Consider the following 17,441-nt stretch of genomic DNA (forward strand, 5'->3'; position numbering starts at 1 on the left):
AAAAAAAAAAAAAAAATCTCAGCACTCTCTGTCCCAAACTCAGATGTGACACAAGACCACTGGCAGGACAGCTGTCCAGAAGGAAATGCTCAGAAGAATGCAGGACACTAAGAAATTTTTTAGTGTTCAGAAGAGGAACACTGCCACCTCCTAGGGAAAGGCAAGACAGGAAAGCAGTCACTGCCTCCAAGGAGCCATTTCCCTGGCTATGAGCAGTAAGAGACAGAGCAGATAACTGGAGTCACATTTTTCTTCTGCCTTGCCTCACTATTCAGTTATTACCCAGATAGTTCAGATATTACCTCAGCTTGCTGGAGATCATTTTTTGGAAACAACATTCAATTAAATGATGATAGATGATGTCATTAAACAAGCTCTTGTGCCTCAGGAACGACTCCAAGGGCAGAGGATGATTTCAGATCCTAATCTCTGGTTTTATGACATTCTTATGACATCTTGCTTAAAGCAAGATTCAGTAATAAAAGGGCCAGTGAATACACACTATGGGAGTTACCTGTCAGTTTTCTATGACTTGTAGGTGGATATTTACATCAGTTACTTCTTGGCACAACATGGGATCCCAGGGCTACACTGATTTGTGTGGTCAGACAGATGCTGATGGGAGAAACAGTTCCTAAAGTGAGCAACAGCTGACACTGAGTCACAGTGACAGCTGAGACACCCAAAATACTGAAAAGCATCATCACCCCCTGCAAGTATCTCAAAAAGCATTTCTGGGCCTCATAGCCATAAACCCCAACATTTAGACACATTCTATAAATTAACACCCAAGTCTGAAGGCTCAGAACACACACACTGAAGGTACAGGTTACCCCAGCTGCTGGTAACAAACCAACCAAATCCATCCCCTCCCTTTGTGCTCTCAAATCCAGGAAAGTGTCCAAGTCAGTGCTGACGTTTTTACCAAACACTCAAAGTGCTGCCACCTGCCTGGCACAGCCCCTGCCCAGATCACCCCCACACCTTCACCTGCTCTGGGGTAGAAGTGGGCAGTATCACCAGTCCTTACTACTCATGTTGGAAGAGGAGGGGTTACACAGGTTACACACTGCTCCTGGCAGAGGCAGAGCCCTCACCATCCCCTCACAGAGCTGCAGGTACTCACTCAAGATCCTTTTCCACTTGCAGTGCACATTCCCTGCCTGGGGACTGTCTCTCTGCTCAGGTGCACCTGGGCAGAAATCCCTTTCCAGGCTGTCCAGCCCCTGCTCCACAGGCAGCCCGAGGGCAGAGGGGGGAGAGGATGCAGCAGCTGCAGGCAGAACCCTGCCCCACAGCTTCTCTGGGACAGAAGAGATGGGAAATGGGACTCTGAGGTTCTGCACAGCCCCAACACCCTGCAGAACAACCCAGGAGGTGTCTGTCACACACATGACAAACACCCTCAGTGTGAACACTCTGCACAAGCTCTTGCTCCCTGCAGGCATTTACAAAGCTCTGCCCAGGCTACCAAACAACCTCTTCAGGATTTCACAGGAACCAGATGACTTTTTTTTTTTTTTGCCTTAATGGGCACCAATAAAAATCTACTGCAGCAAGGCACCAGATCAGTTTGGCTCCTGATCTGTGACAGGAGGGCTCCAAGAGGCTGTGCTGAGCCACCACACTGCTCTGGGATGGCAAGGAAGGAGGGAAATGCCAAAAACACACAAGGCACCTATGAGTACACGGCACATGCACTAAATCCTTGCTTAGAGAAAGCAACAGAAAAATAAACACAGTCCTGGGAAGGTTCCATGTTTTAAAGAAAAAACCCATCAGTCATGAGAATAATTAAAACCTTCAGAAGAAACACACAAGACAAAACCAGTCACTGATGACACTTTTTAATGATATGGACAGATTTTTTCAAAGTAACTTGTAAAACCAACAGAAGACAGAAGCAGAGGATAGGCAAGTTTCATATTTACAGTCATTCAAAGTAACAGTGTAAAAATGTATCTCAAATAGTGGTGACAGAAGCATGGAGATATACAAAGAATAATATTTTTTAGACCATTATTAGGATTTTATTATATTATCTTCTGAACTATTGAAAATAGTTGCATTTTTTACTGCCTGATTCTAATTCACCCACTCCTCCTTGAAACAACTTGTGATACAAAAAAAAAGGAAGCCACTTTTTCAGTTTGTAAACAACAAAACAGCTGCTTTTGTTTTTCTAGACATTATTGAAGTGGCACAGCAGAGTTAACACTAATGCTCTATTCTTTACCATTAAATTAAAAGAACAAAGGGCAAAGGGAAAAAACCAGACCAAGTCAGTGGAATCATTCAGTTGGGTTCTGGATGACAATCAGGAAGTAGTCTTTATCTGGAGGGAAGAAAATGAAACAAATTACTCTTTCACTACTGATATTTGTTCAGAGCCACAATAAATGTCACTTGTTTTCTTTACGTCTGATTGGCACAAGCAAGCTGTGGGAACTCTGATGTTTCTTCTCAAGGAGCAAATCAGGCTTGGCATGACAGATCACTTTTTTTTTTAAGCATCTTTACTGAGAAAAGAAGTCTCAGCTTTAACAACTGCCATGATCCCAAGCCCACTGAATTTAAGTCAGGTTGTGCCCAGGCACTGCCAGGAACTGGCACAGGCTCTGCTGCAGAAGCTGATGCAGGACAATGATTTCCCTTATCTCACTGCTGGGCTGCAGCAGCTGAAGCTGCATTTTTTCTGGAGCAATGCTTATTCCTCTCTTTGCACCCTTCACACAGAGAGCAGAGGCTGTCTCAGATAACCCCAGAGCCTGTTTTAGGATCTGCACTGAGCAGTCCCTGCTGAGCACTCTGCTGCCCCTGCAAACCTCCTCTGCCCCTGCACAACCCCCCAAGGGCTGGTGCAGGATCCAAGCTGAGCTCCTGCCACACCACTCAACTCTTCTCATTACATCACTTCTTCAAAATTTGCTGAAATACTGAGGACATTTCCTGGAAGGAACATTGCTGCTGCTGCTGTATTGTGTGACAGATTATTACAGCTACAACGTGCTCTGTTACTTTTCTCTGAACTGGTAAATCTGTTAGACTGGTTTGCTTTATCACACTGCCTACAGTGCTGAACCAAAACTGCTCTCAGACCCATTCCTCTGCAGCTCCTGAGGTCTGATACTGAAAAACAGGAATCCTGAGAGCCTGCCCTCAAGCACTGTTTAACACTTTCTGCTTTGATCAACATGAAATGAGGGAAGTGATTTCCCACATTCAAACATGAAAAAGCAAACTTCAGTCAATGATAAAAGCCTTCAGCTCTCTTCTAAAGAAAGCAGAGCAGCTTCTTGGAAAAGAACAACTTCTACAATATGAATAAAAGCAGCAGATTTTCTCTCAGGCTGACAGTGTCAATCTTAGGAGAACAGAGTTCTGCTGGATTCCCTGAGGCTGGAAACACCTCTGAGATCATCAGCTCCAGCCTGTGACCTAACCCAGCCAGACCAGGGCACTCAGTGCCACATCAGCCTTTCCCTAAACACCTCCAGGGATGGGGACTCCACCACTTCCCTGGGCAGTGCATCCCAACCCCTGAGCACCCTCTTCATGAAGAAGTGGTTCCTGATATCCAACCTAAACCTCTCCTGAGGCAGCTTCAGGCCATGCCCTCTCCTGCTGTCCCTCATTGCCTGGGAGAAGGCCCCAACCCCACCCGAGTACAACCTCCTGAAGGGAGCTGTAGGGAGGGATAATTCCCTCTGCACTCAGCTCTGGTGAGGCCACATCTTGAGTACTGGGTTCAGGTCTGGGCACCTCACTGTAAGAGGGACAGAAGTGCTGGAGATGTCCAGAGAAGGGCAACAAAGCTCAGGAAGGGCCTGGAGCAAGAATCCTGTGAGGAGCTGGGTGTGTTTGGTCTGGAGAAGAGGAGGTGAGAGGAGACCTGATGGCTCTGTGCTACTGCCTGAAGGGAGGCTGGAGGGAGGAGGGAAAGAGCCCCTGGTCCTGAGGGATGGGATAGGAGCAGAGGGAATGGATGGAAGCTGTGCCAGGGGAGGTTTAGGCTGATGTCAGGAAACATTTTTTCCCTGAGAGAGCTGTCAGGCATTGGAATGGCCCAGGACAGTGGTGGAGTCACCATCCCTGGAGGCATTGAAAAGGCATTTGGAGCTGGTCCTTAGGGACATGGGTTAGTAGTGAGATGATGGTGTTGGTCAGAGGTTGGACTGGATGAGCTTGGAGGTCTCTTCCCACCTAAACATCCTGGGATTCCGTGGTAAGGTCCCTCCTGAGTCTCCTCTAAACATCCCCAGCTGCCTCAGCTTCTCCTTAGAACATTCCCCCTCATCCCTTCACAGCCTCATCACTCTCCTCTGGACCCATCCCAGCACCTCAGTGTCCCTGAAGCGAGGGGACCAACCTGGACACAGGACTGGAGGTGCTGAGTCCCAGAGGACAATTCCATCCCTGCTCCTGCTGGCCACACCATTCCCACCACGAGCCAGGATGCCACCTGTGCAGGCTGCTGGCTGATGTTGAGCTGAGGTGGTGCCTGCTCCCCCTGCCCCTCACCTGGTGCAACCATGATCTCGTTTTTCTTGGAGCGGATCCTGAGGAAGGTGAGGTCGTTCTGGGGGTCGATGTCCCGCACGGTGCTCCGTGCCTTCAGGATGAAGCTGTGCATCAGCCCCGCATACTGAATGGTGCTGGAGTTGTCCATGGTGCTTTTGATTGGGATACCTGCAAGGCAGAGGGCAGCGAGGGCTTGGGACACAACTTGGGCACCGCTGGGTGTAGCCAGGGGCTGCTGCTCCCGAGCAGGGACTCAGGGATTGGGAGTGTTCTTCCCAAGGCTTGAGAGAAGAACATGACCAGAAATAAGATGTGGGAAGGGTAACACCTGAACCAGAGGTGTAGGAACAACTGCTTGCCTCCAGCAGCATCAACACTTTGCTGCTGACTTTTCATTAATTTATGAGGTTTGTAAACAAATAAATCATAACAAAACTAAATATTGGGGGTGGGGGTGGAAAATACCAATGTTTCAATTTTGTTTTCTGTCTGAGGACAGCTTTTGCTTTCAGAAAGGCTCCCAAACATCAGCTGTGTGGTACCCAAGCAAGTGAGGCTGGGATGGGTGGTACTGGCAGAGGCTCCAGCACTGTTGGAAGAGCTGATGCAGCCCTGTGAGGTTCCTGGTTCAAGCCCTGTGCCCCAGCCCAGAGGGCAGACACACTCCTTGGGCACAGATTTCCCTCCCTTATCCTTCTGCCACCTGCCTGAGGCAGCTCCCCACAAGCACCCACCCAAAATTCAGCCCCTATGTCAGAACAGTGCAGCAGCCAACCTACCAAATCCTGGCACAGCAGAAAAACTGCTGCAGGTGTATGGCCAAATAAATGCAGCTTCAGCCAGGAGGGCACAATCCATGGCAACCCATTGTGCAAAAGCAGGGAGCAGGAACACACTGATCTGATCTTCAACACATTCCTATAAAGATGCTCTCAACTTTTCTAGAGACTATTTCTAGGAAATAATCAACTTAAATTGATAATCACAATTTTAAAGATGCTCACAGTGTAGAGAGCTCTGACCAAGTCTCCTTCATGGGACCCTTCAATGACTCCAAAAAGAGACAACAAGGTTGGAGTCCCATGAGGCTGCTCCAGGCTGCCAGGACAGGAGCACTCAGGACATCCCAGCAGAGGGTTTCAGATCTCATGAGAGCTCCCAGTGATACTGAGAAAGGCTTTGACAGAACACAGTCCCAAGCACTGGCATAACTTAAATATTTCTAAGCTTTTGCAATTTACTGTACTTAATTTATTTCCTAAAATAATAAAGTGAGCTTGCAGAAAAGCAGAAATGGGTATCTGATTTTTTTCTTGTAGCCTAACTACTGCCCATCTGCTTTGGCTACAGGAAAACCCTTGCTAAAGACAGACTGTAGCCAAAATGCAAGTGGGGTCCTTAAAATGCAAGCCTGAAGTTAAGTTCTATCTCAGGAAACAGAGACTGGCACAGTACCTTCAGAATTAACAACAATGATTCCTTGCACTCCTTTTTGGCTCTGGATTCTCTTCAGAGTTTCCTCCACCTCAGCCTGCAGGGAACACAGAAATCAACAGAGGTGGGAGCAGCTCTGTGCCTCCCAACAAAGCTCTGGAACAGCTTTGTTGTCCCAGAGGAAGCCACAGAGATGGTTCAAGCAGGTCCTGCCCACACCACTCCATCCAGCAAAGGGTTTGTGCTTTGGCATCACCTTTTCTGCACTACTTGCACAGTTGCTTTCCCTCTGTCGTTGCTCTTCACTCATTTGTGATTTGTGGAAATTTGGAATTACACACTCTGTTCTCTCCCTGCATCAGTTCCTCACCATGGGCTGGAGGACTGCTCAGTCAGACTGCTACAGTTTAAGTGTCAAGCAAAAATCATGTGTGAAAATATACATGGAACTGATGAAGAGCAGAAAAACTTGGTGCAAAACTACCTTTCCTTTCATCCTGTGAATGCCAAGAGCAATTACAAATAAGAGAAGTGAGGGGAAAACCAAATAATAAATGTTATTTATGATTTGACACTGGGACAGCTGCACCAGAATTTACAGCTTTGCAAAACCAGCTTTAGATAAGGAGAAAATGGAAAAGCTGCAGTCCCTTTGTAAAAATCACCCCCAACTTCAGAAGAGCTTTCAAACCCTTCTGCACAACTTCCACTGCTACAAATCATCAGCCTGGATGCACTGATGGGTTCTCTGACCAGTCAGGAACCCTCAGCCCCTGAGCTCTTCCCACAGCATTTTTAATTCCCACAAAAGGAAGCAGAGACAGATCCTGCAGGACAATCCCACAGGAATGCTGAGGGCAGACAGGAGACACCTGAGCTGGGCAGGAGGAGACCCACGTGGGGCAGAGGGGCCCCTGGGCACTGGGACTGCCCCCACCCCACTGCCCCTGCCCCCAGCACAGGGAGCAGGTCACCAGTTCACCCTGCTGGTTACCAGTACACACTGCTGGTCACCAGTTCACCCTGCTGGTTACCAGTACACACTGCTGGTCACCAGTTCACCCTGCTGGTTACCAGTACACACTGCTGGTCACCAGTTCACCCTGCTGGTTACCAGTACACACTGCTGGTCACCAGTTCACCCTGCTGGTTACCAGTACACACTGCTGGTCACCAGTACACACTGCTGGTCACCAGTACACCCTGCTGGTCACCAGTACACACTGCTGGTCACCAGTTCACCCTGCTGGTCACCAGTACACACTGCTGGTCACCAGTACACCTCTGCAGGGTGAGTGTTTTGGAGGGACAGCACTGCTGCTGGTAAGGTGCTGGATGGCACCTCCTGAGGTTGTCCTCACAAAGCAGAGTTCTGTTGTATCCAGCACAGAAAAATTCAGCCTTTTCAACAAAGCTCTTGGTTGTTTCTGGGTGTGGGACTGTTTTCAAGTAGAAGACAAGGGAGTTGAAACAGAACAAACTACAGGGTGTGCAGCTGCTGAGAGGTGCACAGTGCCATGCTGCAAGGCTGCAGTAACCCCTGACTTGCAGCATTTATGTCCTGGTTTGTTGCTTTCCCTCAGCGGAGCTCAGGAAACCAACCTGGATGCACAGAAGCAACCACAGAGAACGACACCGACTTTTAATTTCTTTTAACAACCACCTCATTTCTCCTTTCAACCTGTAATTCCTTCTCCCAACCATCAGGTGATCCATCTCACCAGGAGGGGGTGTGCATGGAAGGGCTCCTCCTCCTGTTCCTTCTGCCTGACACACACACACACTCACACACACACAGACACACTCACTCACACTCACACACTCACTCACACAGACACTCACTCACGCACTCACTCACACTCACACTCTCACACACTCACACAGACACTCACTCACGCACTCACTCACACTCACACTCTCACACACTCACACAGTCACACACTCACGCACTCACTCACACTCACACTCTCACACAGACACACTCACACAGTCACACACTCACACACTCACTCACACACACACACACTCACACACACACTCACACTCACACACTCACTCACACACACACACACTCACACACACTCACACTCACACACTCACACACTCACACACTCACACACACTCACACACACTCACACACACACACTCACACACACACACTCACACACACACACTCACACTCACACACTCACACGCTCACACACACACACACTCACACACACACACTCACACTCACACACACACACTCACACACACACACTCACACACTCACTCACACACACACACACTCACACACACACTCACACACACACTCACACACACACACACTCACACACACACTCACACACACACACACACTCACACACTCACACACACACACTCACACACTCACACACTCACACACACTCACACACACTCACAGTGTGCAGGTCACCTCACCAGACCACTCGCAGCGTTACTGAGGAGCCCGGGCCACATTCAGCTCACGAACCGAACAGAACCGCCGGGGAGCGGAGGGGGCAGGAGCTGCTGCCCCGCAGCAAAGGGGAACACGCAGCCCCTCCTGCATCCCGCATTTGCCGGATCAGAACCGAACCGCCGCTGCCTTTCTCTCTTGGGAGAGCCGCAACTCCCTTCTGCCCAACCCCTCCTCTTTCTGGACCTCCTGTTTTCCACCTCAGCTCAGAATTCCTCTCTTCAGGATTTTTCCACGTCCCGGGATCCCACGCGGAGGCCCCAACACCCCTGTCCGCAGCACAACACAACAAATCCGGTCCCGGTCCCGGTGCCCTTCGAGTCCTTCCCGCTGCCCCCGGCAGCACCGCAAACCCCTCCCGCAGCCCGGTTCGGTTCGGTTCATTCTGCCCACGCGATGCCCCGCAACGGTGTCGGGCCCGGAGCAGACAGAACCGGCTGGACCGAGCCCGTGCCCGGAGCCGCTGCGTGAGGAGCCCGGGATGCCCGAACCTCCGGCCCGAAACCCGCGGGACCGGAGGGACCGGCTCCAGGCCCGCCTCGGGGGGTGAAGCTGGACCGGACCGAGAACACAGAGGTAGCTGGCACAAGGCCTGGCTTCTCCCCGGGCAGGACCGGGGCCGGGCCGGACACCCGCCGGGCGGGGCAGCCGCTCCGCCTGGGGAGGCCCCGGTTCCGCCCATACGGGCGGTTCCCCTCGCCAGAACCCCCCGAGGGCCGGGCGGGAGGCGGCGCAAAGTCCCGCAGGGCTGCTCAGGGACCCTCAGGCTGCTGCGGCCGAACCCGAACCAGAACCCGCACCCACACTCGAACCCGAGCCGAACCCCGCACCCACCATCTCGCTCCGCCGCTCTCCGCTCCGTCACCGCACCGCGCGCATGCGCCGACCGCGGGCGTGGCCGCCCGTGACCCGGAAGTACTCGTCCCGCTGGGGCGTTGCTATGGTAACCGCTTGGGGCTGGGGGAGGGCCCGGCCCGGCCCGGCCGCTCCCGGTGCCCCCTCGGTCGCTGCTCTCGTGTCAGGGCTGCAGTGCGAGCACCCCCGAGCCCCCAGCTGAAGGGGGGAAGGGGTCAGACCCCGCGCGTTACGGAGTAACGGAGACGGCGGCTCCGGCCCCTGCCAGCAGGGAGAGGGAAAGGCTCAGCCCTTGGGGGGAATGGGGCCGGGGGTGTCCCGTGTTCCCGGAACGGAGCAGAGGGCCCGGGGAGTGCAGCAGCCGGAGCCTGGGTGGGGGCTGTGACCCCCCCCTGCGACCCCCCCCTGCCCCGCTGGGCCCCAGCGTTGCTCCCTCCGCTGCTGCCCGCACCCCGCGCCCGCCGGGCCCCGCAGGGTAAGGGATGCACAAACACAGCCCCGGAGGGCATTTTTCAGGTTTTTTTTTTTCCTCTGAAACCCAGGACCTCGCTGCTGCTGCAGATCCAGCCAGGTCTGCTTCCTGCTGGGAGAAATCAGGAGATTCCCCCAGGCAACGCGTGCAGTGCTGTGAAGGTGGGAGTGGGCAGGGATCAGGCACAAATCCCTTGGGATCCAAGGGATGAGTTTCTTCCATCTCCTGGTGGATATTTACAGCTTTGCACCCTCATTAATTTGAATTCTAATCTCTCTCATAAGTCCAGCAATATGGTGAAGCTTGGCTGCAGAAAGCAGTGTCAAATTTGGGATTTACCCAACTTCCTAGCATGCTTTTAAATGGCTTCACCCCAGGATATAGGGAGCAGCTGAAAACAAACCTCCCCTGCTGCAGGGAAAAGGAGATTATTGCTGCAGGAAAAAGATTATTACTGCATATGGTTCCTTGGCATAAAATCCCATACACCGTGGGACTTGCTGGTACTCACAGAACTGTGTTAACAGCCAGGAAAGGAAGTGAATTCCCAGTGGGAAGGAAGGTGAGGACTGAGGGAGGAGATGACCCTCAGAGGAGGAGCATCATTCTGGGGCACTTCGGAAGGAGCTGGAGATGAACCCAGGAGCCCTGAGGGGCCAGAGGCACTGCAGAGCTGAGCTCAGCTCTATCTCTGGGCAGGAGGGGTCTGATGATCAGCAGGATGTGAACACCACTGCTCAGGGGAACTTCAAGGCCATGCAGTCTCACCTGAGCTTTTCCCCCCCTCCTGCCATTCCCCAACAGGACACAAATCACAGACTTGCCCAGTGGGACCTCATTTTTGCTGTCCCTGCCACAGAGGTCCAACAAAATGTTCCAGCTCTGGCTCCCCCACAGCCCCCCAGGACCACCAGCACCAAAGCCCTGCAGGAATTGCTGACCTGCAGTTTGTAACCAGCCCCAGAGGAGCTCCCAGGGAACCTCCATGGAGTCAGGAAGGGCAAAAGGCATCTCAGGAAGAAACATTCCTGCAGAACTGTGCCAGAAATCCAACTGCAGCCAGCCCCACCCCAGCAGAGCAGACATTGATGTGCACACAGGACCAGACTACCAGCTCTTTAAGTAGTTTTATAAAAGTATTTGACTTACTGAGATACTGTTACAGTTACCTGAGTATTTGAAATTACAATGCAAAGAAATTTCAACAATGAATTTCAGTACAGTATTTTACAATCCAGTGCTGCTGATCCCAGTTTATATAAGAGTTCACTAGAGCACATATACACAAACAGTGATTCTGAAGAAAATTAAAAGACACCAAAAAAAAAGGGGGCTGGAGATACCAATATAATAACAGAGTTGAGATTACAAATCCAGTGCAGCATGTAATAAAAATGCAAACAACAAAAAAATTAAACAAGTATTTTTTTCCTTTTGTTTAACTTTTCTCAGAGTAATGAAAAACCCTTTTTTAAACACAAGCAACTGGATTGGAAAAAACCCAAAAACCAAACAACCCAACTTCCAAACTAGATCAGATGAAGACATAATGCATTACTGTGCATTTCATTAGGATATTAACATTTCCTGAGCTACCCAGAACAATAAGGCTTTGTTAATGATCTTAGATCAGCAGCTCAGTGTTTCACTTTCTCTTGTCATTCTCATAAGGCAAAATCTGAAATAAAAGTTATTTTAATGCTTAAAAATTAGGATCAGTTGACAGCTGCATATGAAAATACATTTATGACATAGGATGAATTTATGAGCTCAGGCTGCTACATCAGTTGAAGAAGTGGGAGACAAATTCATCAATCTCTGCTGAAAATCTTGTAAATCCAATTCCTGACCTGTTATCTGGGAAACCAGATGCTGTGGGCTGACCCACATGTTGTTTTCACCAGATTCCCATAAAGAACAGAATAGTGCACCAGTGGCTTACATTAACTCCTTTTTATTTCTACACAAGATGCTGTAAAAAACTCACAGGTTTGTTAGCATTCACACTGCTGAAAAAGTAAAAAGCCTAAGTAATCTTAACTTCTGACTGCAGAAATACTGCCAATTTGACAGAGTAAAGTTGCTTTATTATTTTCTCTTTGTTGCTTCTAATATATTCTGGTCAAATCCAATGTTTCACATTATCCACTCCCCAATGACTTTTTTTTGCAATATTTTAAGATCATGTCTGGTGCTTGGGATATCCAGCCCCCTTGCCCCCATCCTAATACAGCAGAAAAGACATATAAACATGCCATTTAAATTAAAGAAAGAAAAATGGAATAAGTGGAATCCTGGACTGCAAAAATATATACAAGCATTTACTTTTTTTCCTGAACTAAACATTTCAACCATAAAAATATTAAACAGCCACACCCTATAGAACTAGGGCTAAGGCTATTTCAATTATAACTATTCTTTATTTTAAAAATATAGGGCTGAGAGCCTTTTGGGTGATATTTATACATTAACAATATTTCTAGGTTCCCTACACAAATCATAAAGCATTATGCAGAACACAGACTATTTTTCATAGCTTAATCTTGCATTATCTTGCTTAATTTAATCTCTCTTGTAAATATGTTAGATAACTACATTTCATTGCAAGAATTAATATAAACAGAAAATATGTATAAGGCTTTTTTTTTTTCTCCTCATGAGCTGACTACTGTAATGTATCCTTCAAATGTTTTCTGAAGTTGGCAGATTTTCCTCCTAGTGAAACTATGAAGTCAGGTTGCTTCTCACCATCAACCAAACTGTGATTTCTGTATCATCAGGAACTCTTTTCCATGCCTTTCTGAGAATGTGCATGACAAAAGAGCTCTCCACCCTCAGTCTGCCTTCCAGTAAGCACAGATCACTTGGTGTGACCTGAAAAATGCTTGAAGTCAGTTAAAAACTGTAGTGTCTTCCTTCTCCTTAGGCCTGAGTCAGTTTTTCCCACTTAATAGCTTAGACAGAAGGGACAGCAGGTAAGGAATATTCTTTTCAAGACTGGAAGTTGAGTTTTAGTCTTCCACTGTCCAGTTTCAGCTCCAGTGTCTAGAAGCCTCTTCAAAACAGCTCCTGCCCTGCTGCTTGGAGCTGTGGGTGCCATCAATGTGTGCTACATCCTAGTTCAAGTGTCACAGCTGCCATGGCCAACAGCTCAAACCAAGTTTGCCTTCCTCCTCTCAGACAGGGAAAGAGCTGACCATACCCAAAAAGTGCATTCAGTCTAAAGGAGCCATAAAATGCAAAATTGTTGCTGTAAACCAGAAGAGAATTAAGTATTCAAAAGATTCTAAAAGGTACTAGAGATGTAATTAATCCAATAGAAACTCCCTACAGAAGTCACCAGCTGTGAGCAACGTAGGGCAAATGAGCTCAGAAACCTCCCCCAAAATTTTAGTTCCAATCTTTACAGAACTATTTTCTGATGCTCCAGCTTTTCCAAAATCTGTGTCTGCACTTCCCAATCCTCTGAGCCTTAGCCAGTGTGGTGGATCAGTTCACCAGCAGAGCAAACAGCTATAATGATTTTCTGAATCCAGTTGTTCTGTCCCCTCTTCCTGAGAGCCCAGTGCAGTCCCCAGAGCAAAGTGACTGCAACGTGCACCAAGAACACTGACAAAATGTCCCTCAGCACTCTGGGCAGGAAACATCAGCCTGCAGACAGTGGAATCAGTGCAATCCCAGGTGGTCTTGTCTTTTGCAAAACAAGTGAAGTACCACAGTGTTAATATTGATTGAAAGATTAAATGTGTTGCACAGAAAAAAAAGATGAGAATTCCTCTGAGGGCACACAGAAATGTTCCAGCAACTTTGGGCAGGTGTCTGTTGTGCTGAAATTAGCAAGACTGGAAAAAAAAAAGCAAGCAAAGCTACACCTTGGATTTGTGCCACAGTTTGACATCCCCTTAACAGCAGCTTGAGTCCAGCTGGCATGTGAGCAGACTCCAGGCAGGGGAAAAAAAAGAGTCTGGCCACACCAGTTAGAAAAAAGAGCTTAAGCAATGAGTTTGCTCACAGGAGGCAGAGGATGGTCACCAGCTGGCTCTGGTAACACTGCTGTGAAGAGGCTTATGATGATGCTGCAGCATTGCAGCTACCAATGAACTTCCCAGTGCATCAGTAGCAAAAAATGCTACCAAAAAGGAAAGACAAAACTATTGTTAAAAATCCATCAGTTATTAAGTCATTCTACTTAATGAATGGTAAAACAAAGCAGAGCCCAAAGCTGTGTTAAACCTCTACTTAGGTCATACTTCATTTATAGCCATATCTGATTGCTCATTTGATTTCTGAAAGTGCTCAGTAGAAATCCAGAGTTAATGTGGGTAAAATCTCAGGATAACATCCATTTACTTACACATTAGTATTGTTAAATAAATCCAAGTCAAGTCTACTTTACAATGAAGTGTGCAACAAGCAGAAGTGAAGAACATATATTGTGTTGAGTTCACGTTCTTCAAGGTGCAAATTTTAGCTACTCTTGTCCAAATCCTTCTGTTTCTTCAATTGCAAACAACAGCTTTTCCTTCAGCTGCTCATAATTCTTATAGGGTGGAAGGTCTAAGCGATTGAAACTGAAAATAAAGAAAAAAAATTAAGTACTGGAAAATAATTAAGCTGTCACAAAAAAATCATTATGAATAGGGGTGATGAAATATTTTGCTGCACAGAGGGAGACCTGCAGTTATCCCCTGTGAAAAGCTGACTACTGACAGAAATTTATGTATTTCTGAGACCAGAAGTTAAGAGTTCAAACACTTGAACAGTGGCAGTTTCCTAGAGATGCAGTGTACTTGGTAAGAAAATTCAGTAACTTTTTCCAGTTGGTTCAGTAGAGTCATTACCTTTGAAATTTTAAATTTGTGGTTTTTTTACTAGCCACTGACAGCCCTGAAGAACTGTTTGGAAGCCAGCTCACCCCTAGGGCAGGTGAAGCATGAATGTGCTACTTCACTATCAAGATGGAGTGCAGTGATAGCAAAAGATCAATCCCAGCTTCTTCAGAGGTTTATTATTAGTTTGCTACTTTGGAACTGGCAATGGAATCTACTCCATTCCACAAAAGGTTTTTCAGAAGTTCAGCTATTTTCCAACAATAAAGTTTATTGGCATAACTTGGTGTTTGCTTTCACCCAGCCTCAGCCATTTAAACATCCCACCCATTTACTAAAATCTCCAAGCAGGTTGTTGTCAGCAAAACCAGAGCAACAGCAACATTCTGATTTATTTCATACTCACCAGGTATGACTTCTAGGTAACCAGTTTTCCTTCCCAACTTTTTCAATACAAAATTTTTGGGGTCCATTGCTCCCTGTAAAAAAATTCAAACAAACAAGGGTAGATCCAGCTACCTCTGTATCAGCAGGTAAACCACTGTTCTGAGGGATGAAAGGCTGAGCCACAAGAAGAAGTCACTGCTCCTTAGAGAGAAAAAAAGTGTCCCAACACAGCTCTGCCTGGATCCAGGTGTGCATGTAGGGAAATGGAAACATTTGAAGGGGCTCTGAAACTCAGTGCAATGGGTACAAACATCCCCTCCACCTCTTCTTCCATCAGAGCTCGAGTACATGCAGGATTTACAAACCAGCATGGAAGGTAAAGCTCATTCCCATCATCCATACACATATAATGTGGTTCTTTTAAATAAAAAATATCTAATGCCTTAGAGGGATTATTAATGCATACCCATGAGGTCAGCAAATCCTCCCACTGGTAACCTGCACGTTCCAGTCACAAACTGCAAGAGTCTCATTCTCTTCTCATTATCTATTTCTTTTACAAACTGAAAAACAATAATTGAAATAAACATTTAGGAAGAGCTTTGATATTCAGATTTTCACAACATCATCAGCCTCAGATTAGCAAATCAGGTGACAGTTATAGAGAGCTGGATTAGCAGTAACCAGTTCCTGTACACACTACTGGTCAATAATTCTGACTTGTTTGCTCAGCTATAGCCAGGCTCTGGAACTTCTGCTGTACTGAGAAGGAAGCAAAGCCTGCAGACCTGCCAGAACCACACAATCTGTCTGCTGGTCCTGGTGTAGTGCCTGTAGATGGTGTGCCTCTGCCAGTCATTCAGGTCAATTTCTTGCATTCCACATAGAAGCACCTTTAGGGGAGAAAAAGGAAAATAAAAGCATGAGTACAAGTTCTGACTTTCATTCCCAGGCAGCAAAACAGAACATCAACTGCACCCACAGAAGCATCTGCAATGAGAGTATACTTGGTTTTAATTTTAAACTTTATCCAAAACTTTTACAAAAAAGAATGATGGCTGCTCATCAGGTGTGGAGAGGGCACAAAATAGAAAGCAGCTCTGTAGTGGAATAATTGCTTCATTCAGACATTCAACCAAGAATAGTTCATCACTGCCCAGACATACAATTTACCAGGAACAAGATGTTGTTATTTTATGTTTTTATCTTTTTAAACAACAGATGTCAACTTCAGAAAGTGCAACTTTGAGAACCACTGACAGCCTGGCCCAGTCTACATGCAATCATCCACTGCATACCTGGTTTTTTTTCCCTTTTTATCAAGTTACTCATTCTTTGAACATAGGAAAATCAAATCCCTGAGGACTACAAAAGCAATTTGGTAAGAAATTTCTACTGGAAAAATCTTGGCCTTTAGAAACATGTAAGTGGGGTGCAAATGGGAAAGTGAAGGGAAACCCATTGATCAAATACTGCATGCAGTTTCCCACACAGGATCTATAAAACAGCTGTCATCATTAGTGAGTGCTGCTCTTCAGATGTAATGATTGGAGTTCAAGTATTTTATATGCAACAACCTGGATTGAGCAACAGCAAAACAATCCTTTACCTCCAGTTCCTTAGCATCAAAATACTGCAAATACTGCTGTGGTAGAATTTCATTGAAGCCTTCAAAGAAAGCTTGTGTCTGCTCCTCAACACCTCGGGAAAGTCTCCATTCTGCTACTAGCCTGGAAAAGAAGATACAGAAAAATCATTTAAGTGGCTTGTGCTAACCCAAGCCCACATCTTTGTTAGCCCATTTGGAGATGAACTGTAAGCTAAGTTAAAAAAAAATTATATAAAAAATGGAAAGTTTGGAAAGTTCTGGGGATAGAGCATTGTGTAATCGTCTCAGTAACCTTTACTCCGTGCAAATGATTTTGGTTTTCAAGTTAAACCCCTGTGTTTCCAACCATTCTGCTACAGAAAGTATTTTAGACTCAAAGAGGAGGCAGCATCTCTTCACTGATTTTACTAACAAGAGCATAGCAGTCCCTGGGTATTTGAAGAGAGAAAAAAGTGCTGAGCTATATTTGTCTAATATTCTCCCCAGAAATCTCAGCCATTATCCATGAAAAGGTAAAATCTAGGTCAAGTTGTACTGGTGAAGATAAGTAGGACTGCCAGCTTACCAAGCCACGACTATGTCCATTTGGAAAGTTCCATATTTGTTTCTGTTAATCATGAAACTTTGCTCTGTGGCAGAAACTCCACTCTCCATTAATAAAAGGGTGAAAAGCAGGCAGGAGACCCGAAGAACCTGAACCCAGGGAGAAGCAGATATTATGCTGAATTCAAGCCTAACCTGTCAGGAGAACTGGAGTCTAAAGGAGAGATGGCTATTTTCTGATTTAAATCCTACGAATTTTGGAGACATAAAGCAGGACTCAAGATAGGCAAAAGAATATGTGTGAAACTGGAATCC

General features: G+C 46.9%; 2 protein-coding genes and 2 long non-coding RNA genes across 9 annotated transcripts in view; 1 reads left to right on the forward strand and 3 right to left on the reverse strand.

Moving 5' to 3' along the window:
* Positions 1–17,441, forward strand: part of LOC139803582 (uncharacterized) — a 247,811-nt gene that overhangs the window by 77,362 nt on the left and 153,008 nt on the right. The gene's annotated exons all lie outside the window — the stretch shown is intronic.
* LOC139803583 (uncharacterized) overlaps positions 1–17,441 on the reverse strand; it is a 154,918-nt gene that overhangs the window by 36,325 nt on the left and 101,152 nt on the right. The window lies entirely within an intron of this gene.
* Positions 1,832–9,350, reverse strand: DYNLRB1 (dynein light chain roadblock-type 1). The gene is made up of 4 exons (XM_071759679.1): positions 9,266–9,350; positions 5,977–6,052; positions 4,522–4,689; positions 1,832–2,335 (listed from the first exon to the last, which is right to left on the reverse strand). Exons 1-4 carry the CDS (start codon positions 9,266–9,268, stop codon positions 2,292–2,294), a joined length of 291 nt encoding a protein of 96 aa, XP_071615780.1. The 5' UTR covers positions 9,269–9,350; the 3' UTR covers positions 1,832–2,291.
* The window catches only part of ITCH (itchy E3 ubiquitin protein ligase), a 60,266-nt gene continuing 53,691 nt past the window's right edge, over positions 10,867–17,441 (reverse strand). For 4 of the 6 annotated variants that reach the window (XM_071759852.1, XM_071759850.1, XM_071759851.1 and 1 more), the window contains 5 exons: positions 16,584–16,704; positions 15,763–15,867; positions 15,441–15,537; positions 14,994–15,066; positions 10,867–14,329 (listed from right to left, as the gene is read on the reverse strand). In XM_071759852.1, the coding sequence (XP_071615953.1) occupies positions 14,230–14,329; positions 14,994–15,066; positions 15,441–15,537; positions 15,763–15,867; positions 16,584–16,704 (496 nt within the window). In that variant the 3' untranslated portion in view covers positions 10,867–14,229. Of the gene's footprint in view, positions 14,330–14,993; positions 15,067–15,440; positions 15,538–15,762; positions 15,868–16,581; positions 16,705–17,148; positions 17,277–17,441 lie in introns of those variants that run through there. The other 2 variants (XR_011729057.1, XR_011729058.1) reach the window with 2 other exon arrangements.

The sequence above is a fragment of the Heliangelus exortis genome, chromosome 16, assembly GCF_036169615.1.
Source record: "Heliangelus exortis chromosome 16, bHelExo1.hap1, whole genome shotgun sequence".
Taxonomy (NCBI): Eukaryota; Metazoa; Chordata; class Aves; order Apodiformes; family Trochilidae; genus Heliangelus; species Heliangelus exortis.

Bases quoted from the DNA above. Each gene is read 5' to 3' on its own strand.
- DYNLRB1 (XM_071759679.1), bottom strand. The intron at 4,690-5,976 runs GTACTGTGCCAG...TCTGCCTTGCAG, and splicing joins CATTGTTGTTAATTCTGAAG to GTATCCCAATCAAAAGCACC. The intron at 2,336-4,521 runs GTGAGGGGCAGG...TCTTCCCTCCAG, and splicing joins CGAGATCATGGTTGCACCAG to ATAAAGACTACTTCCTGATT.